The following is a 6,367-nucleotide window of genomic DNA, read 5'->3' on the forward strand; positions in this document are numbered from 1 at the left end:
ACCCCGTGACCCTGACTGCCCTGCTCCTCTACTGCGTCATCGGCACGCTTACAAAAACACACACACTTACACAAACACACACACACACGTACAAAAACACACACAGGCTTACACAAACACACACACACGCTTACAAAAACACACACACATGCTTACAAAAACACACACATGCTTACAAAAACACACACAGGCTTACACAAACACACACACGCTTACAAAAACACACACAGGCTTACACAAACACACACAGGCTTACAAAAACACACACAGGCTTACACAAACACACACACGCTTACACAAACACACGGGCTTACACAAACACACACACACACTTACAAAAACACACACACGCTTACAAAAACACACACAGGCTTACACAAACACACACAAACACGCTTACAGAAACGCACACACACACACACAAAAACACACACAGGCTTACACAAACACACACACGCTTACAAAAACACACACAGGCTTGTGCAAACACACACACGCCTACACAAACACACACATATTTACAAAATCAAACATGCTTATGCGAACACACACACACGCTTATGCAAACACACACTCTTCTGCAAACACACAAGTGCTTACACAAACACACACTCTTCTGCAAACACACACATGCTTACACAAACGCACACTCTTCTGCAAACACACACATGCTTACACAAATGCATGCGCTTCCACAAACACAGACGCTTATTGAAACACACACACAAACTTACAAAAAATGCTGACTCAAACACACACTCACACACAATCTGACAAAAAATGAACGCTTACACAAATGCACACACACAGATATGTATCCATACAAATACAAACGCACCTGTGCAAACACATACACCTGCACAAACACACACTCTTACAAATGCATGTACCCATACAAACAAGCACATGCATACAGACATACATATCCTTGCAAACACACACCCATTCAAACATACCAACACATTTATGCACACATACCCATACAAACACACAAAGCTGTACAACATCTATCACATTCAAGGCCATGGAATATTTCAAAAAATGCTCGAGATTCCATTTATAGCACGCTGTTGAGCGTCACTGAAATATATTCAGACCCTCTTCATCAATTTAAAGCACTTTGAAGACACACCAAGCCCTCCGTCAGTGTCTCCTGCAAACCGCTTGCCTTGCTGAAAGCTTCGAGCACATTGTAATCTTACAGGACAGAATTATATCGCGCGTTTCCGCCGCGCTCTTTGTCCGTTTCGGTGGGGGCCGGCGGAAGATCCGCTCGGCTGGGCTTCGATTAACCTCAGAATGGCGCTCCGCGGTGGCCCCTCGTCCCTCTTAATACTTCCTTTCATTTGCATCGCCTCTTCATTCGCCTTGCACTCCGACCGATCTGAATGCGAACGAACCCATCAGAGTCTAACCCACCCCCCCCCCCCCCGACCCCCACCGAACTGAAAATAAATATTTATGAAGCCCAGCCAGCCGAAAAGTGCAATTATGTAACGGCAAGAAACGCCTGCCGCTGCACTTCGGCCCGTTCGTCGGGGAAAAAGGGCTTTTCGCTCTCGCGCTAAGATACGCGCGCCGGCGAGCGCCGTCGCTTCGGGAAAGCGGGGCGTCGGCGTTCGCGGGAGGAGATCTAGCGTCGCGAGGCGAAGCGCTCGAGCTGAAAGGCGTTTCGTTTCGCGCCGCCTGACAGCCGTTATTATCAGAGATAAACGCAGGAAACCGCGTTAGGACGAACCTTTCCCGCGCACACGCCACTTAAACTAATGCGGTTTTCAAAAATGAAGGAGAAAAAAAAGTGCAAAGTTATTAACAGTGAAGCGTGTTGGGGATTTCAAAGTCAAGTGTTCAGATTCGAGTCTTCTTTTTCTGGAAGGTGGTAGACTGAGCTCTCCCTCTCCCGACCCATTCTGAGAAACACAGAAGTTGAAGTTGAACTGAAAAAGTCGTTTGCTCTACCGCAGTAGGTACTTTGATGCCAGATTCTATTTATGACATCTTTAAGGCAATGTGATGTGGCAGGCAATACGTCTTTTTGTCGTCGAATCACAGGGGGGTCAGCTTATAAAGGTTCTGTATCAGATGACTAACATATGGGCGAGTTATATTGGAGTTTTATGTGAGTCAAGCACACTTTGTCACGCCGATTCTGTATTAAACTTCAAGTGAATAGCTATGAAAGTTTACACTATCTGTCTGTCTTTTCTGTTCAGTTTTTGCATCAGTAGACCATAAAGTTAAACAACAAAGTTAACAACAATAGCGCTATATATATGTGTGGTAGACAGAGAGGGATTGTGTTATCCAAATATCTTCCCCCTGCCCTCCAGCCGATATCTCGTGGGAGGGGGGGCCGGGGGGGGAGCACCTGTTTAGTGGGGGTCTAGGCACTGAGTGGTTTGTATTTCTGGATTGGCTGTGGCCCTGGATGGCACAGATGCCATATTTCAGCGCTAACGAGTCAGACTTTCTCTCCCGCAAATACGACCGAGCAGAGACAAGCAGGCCAGCCTTTAACGGTTCCCCTGTACGGAGCACGCAGTACACTCCAACGTATCGGCTCGGCACCGCGCGCTGTTTTCTGCGCTGTGAGATTTATCAAGATTAGCAATTCCCTCCAAAAAAAAAAAAATCCCTCCAATCAGAGATCGTGAAGCAAAGTAACGCGTATCGTATTTACTTCAGATGGAGGACCGGACCCAAATTGACTCCAGGCCAGCGAGATTGAAAGCGATTCGCGATCGCAGTCACCGAACGCGAGCCGCTCCATGTCATATCGTGGTTTTCCGAACGATACCCCCCCCCCCAACGGGAATTGGGCCCTAACAAAGCGCCAGACCGCGGCCGCCCCTGACGCTTTCATCGGTTGTTTTCTCAGACGCGGCTTAATTTAGCTTTTTGACCCGGGGGCCGCTCAGCTGTCGCTCTCCGGGGATAAAGAGCGGCAGGACTGACGCACTCGCGGCTGGGCGGCGCACAGCTGTCCCAGGGCTTCCGCAGAGCCGGGCGCCGCGCGGGGCCCCGCGGCCAGCCAAAGCCAAGCTCGAGGTCACCGCGGATGCTCCTCGCCTCGCTGAGAGAATAAGCCAGAAACAGGCGGCGTTGCTACGTAGCCGCTAAGCGCTAGCACAAACGCTGCTTAGGAATGCTTTAGGCTAAGCCAATGTAGCATTATGATGTATACCTGCAAAATGCAAAAAAAAAAAAGGCTTTTGGAGTTTTTCAGGTAACTTACATCAAACAGCGGTTTGTCTCATTTTGTTCCCAAATTTCCCTCCGCCTGATATTACACAAAGAAACATTTCCTTGCGCTTCTCCGTATCAGTAGTCTAAGAGTGTCGAGCCTTCAACAACAACAATGCAATGGTTAAGTGCTCTCCGCGACACCACTGTTCCACTGGATAATTATAGGCCATCCTTTTTTAAAAGTTTTCATATAAAAAAGATCACAAGGCTTGGAAAGAATTACTCAAAAAAAATAGGTACAAAAAAAAACATCCATGTTCCAAAATAATTATTATATTTTGTTTCCTTTTCCATTTATTTTTTATTTTTTTTAGCCTTTCGCTGTGCTCTTAGCCAAACTTTAGTTTGACTCTTTCTCACAGCTGTAATTAAATGGATTTGTTCCACGTTTAAACAAGCGTTTTTTTTTTGGTTCTCGAGGAATCAAGCCATTGCGTGACGTTCTTAGAATTAACTTGCGGGAATCATCACACGCCGTTTCGAGAAATAACATATTTTTTTGTGGGAGGCCCTAATTGAAAAACTGATCGCTGATTAATTTAAATCAATCTCACGTGCGGTGCAACCCATGAACTTGCTTCACTCCTGACTTGCTAATTCTGGCATAGTATAGTGTATCCGAGCACCATATTTTTCCGCGGGCACAAAGGCGAGGCTTAAATGGAGCTAAATTAACAGTGGCTGCGGTCCCTTAAATCAAAATGGCGTCTGGCCTTCTCCTCTGACACTGTTTTACCAGTCAGGGAACGGCTTTCTGCGCTGGAGCCCCTAATGGCATGCTAAGGGTCTGTCAGCCAGATGATAGCAGCTGATGACAATGCAGCATTGTCATGTCATGGGCAGGCGGGTCTATTTCAAGGTTCTTCCTTTTATAGTATGACAGAGTGCTTGTTTATCTGGCCCATCTCCCCTTCCTGGTTTGGGGACGATATAAAAGCCTCCAGAGGGGCTCCCTCCGTCCGTACACCTTCCGTCCTCCTCGCACACACACACACACGCACGCGCGCTCGCGGACGTGAACGGCGAACGCTCGGGGCATCGCTCGCGCACACACACACACACACACACACACAAGGAGACCGCGGCCAGCCGCACGTACAAAAAAAAAAACCCAGGCGCTTTCCTGCTTCACCGTAGGCTCCAGACCCCGTCGCCATGGCGCCCAAGAAGATCGAACCCAAAAAGCCGGAGCCCAAGAAGCCGGAGCCCAAGAAGGAGGCGACGCCGGCCGGCAAGCCCGCCGCCAAACCCGCCGCCGCCCCCGCCGCCGCGGTCCCGGAGCCCCTGCCCGAGCCGCCCAAGGAGCCCGACTTCGACCCCAAGAGCATCAGCCTGGAGTTCTCGCCCGAGCAGATCGAGGAGTTCCGCGAGGCCTTCCTGCTGTTCGACCGGACGCCCAAGGGGGAGATGAAGATCACCTTCGCCCAGTGCGGCGACGTGATGCGCGCCCTGGGCCAGAACCCCACCAACGCCGACGTGCTCAAGGTCCTGGGCAAGCCGCGGCCGGAGGAGATGAGCTCCAAGATGGTGGACTTCGAGACCTTCCTGCCCATGCTCCAGCACATCTCCCGCTCCAAGGACAAGGGCAGCTTCGAGGACTTCGTGGAGGGCCTCCGGGTCTTCGACAAGGAGGGCAACGGCACCATCATGGGGGCGGAGCTCCGGCACGTCCTGGCCACGCTCGGCGAGCGCATGTCGGAGGACGAGGTCGACCGGCTAATGGCCGGGCAGGAGGACGCCAACGGCTGCATCAACTACGCCTCCTTCGTCAAGCACATCTTGTCCGGGTGAGCGGGACGCTTCAGAAGGACTTTTTACTCCCCCCCTCCCCCATTTAAATCATTCATTTTGTTCGTTTCTCTCCTTCCCCTGGTCCCGCAACAGTATGCTTTAGCACATACCGAAAACCAAAGTTTTTCCGATGGCAAAAATGTCCTTGAGAGTTATTGATTTCCCTTTGTTTTAAAGTATCTGACTGCTTCTGTGATTTATATACAATGCAAACTCTGATTGTGCATTTCTCTTTGTAAAAGGACTCTGTGAAAAAATGTTTGCATCGCAATGAAAAAAAAAAACGCCTTGAGAAATTAAAAAGAAAAACATGAACAATAAGCCTGTTGACTCTGCTTAATTTACTCCGAAAGTTCTTTGCATGCTTCGCCATTCCACAAAGTACCATTTCATTTCCAATTTCGGTGAGTGGCAGGGTGTCAAATTTTTTACAACGGGTGATTATTCGTTTGCGAAACTAGTGCATTGCTTTCAAAAACGGTTTATTTATCAAAACTGTTTGTGTAGCGAAGAAGTGTGTGTCAAACATTTCCCCGAAAGTATGAAGAAAGCTGTCAAATTTATCGCAGCTATATTATTTTATGATTTCACTGGATTTATGCAAGAGAACACTCCCACATAACCGATTTTCATCATAGCTATAGTAGTAAAAATTAAATCTATTCAGGAGGTAAATAGATGACAATTTGTTGAATAGTTTCAATGAACAAGGTGAGGCTTTGCATTAAAAATACCTGAATTTGCTTAATGAACGAAGAGTAATGAAATGAAAGAAGTCTGCCATAAGAATATCATATAACTGGGGATTTTAATTTGCATCGTATGGGTGTACATTCAATGACCATTCATGTCAACTTGCATGTGGAAAAAAAAACATTTAAAAAAGCCTTCAGATGTTCTGAGGTTTGCCATGTTTTATAAAATGGGGTAGCAGTGTAGTATAATGTTTAAAGAACTGGTCCTAAAGGTCCCAGGTTCAATTCCTGGGTAGGACCCTGTTGCTGCACCCTTGAATACGGTACTTAACCTGCATTGCTTCAGTACATATCCAGCTGTATGAATGGATGCAGTGTAAATGGTATGTAGAATGTTGTGTAAGTCGCTCTGGATAAGAGCGTCTGCTATATGTGATGTAATGTAATGAAATCATTTCTGATTATTGTTCAGTCACGTGTTCCAGCTGCTGGCGTGCTGACAGTTCTCTGCCGTACTCTCTAGCGTTTAGCATTCGTCCTCACGTCAGCGACTGGACAAAAAAAGTTACTCACACTTGAGACCATATATATTAAAATGGGCTATTTCCAGAATGTTGAATCCTGCTCACGGATCT

At 47.5% G+C, this 6,367-nt stretch overlaps 1 protein-coding gene across 1 annotated transcript; it reads left to right on the top strand.

The window, feature by feature from the left end:
• Window positions 1-4,215: 4,215 nt before the first annotated feature.
• On the top strand, window positions 4,216-5,354 carry LOC118213107 (myosin light chain 4-like). Its single transcript, XM_035391797.1, has one exon. It carries the CDS (start codon window positions 4,402-4,404, stop codon window positions 5,035-5,037), a length of 636 nt encoding a protein of 211 aa, XP_035247688.1. The 5' UTR covers window positions 4,216-4,401; the 3' UTR covers window positions 5,038-5,354.
• The last annotated feature ends 1,013 nt before the right edge of the window (window positions 5,355-6,367 follow it).

Source organism: Anguilla anguilla, chromosome 14 (assembly GCF_013347855.1).
Source record: "Anguilla anguilla isolate fAngAng1 chromosome 14, fAngAng1.pri, whole genome shotgun sequence".
Classification (NCBI taxonomy): Eukaryota; Metazoa; Chordata; class Actinopteri; order Anguilliformes; family Anguillidae; genus Anguilla; species Anguilla anguilla.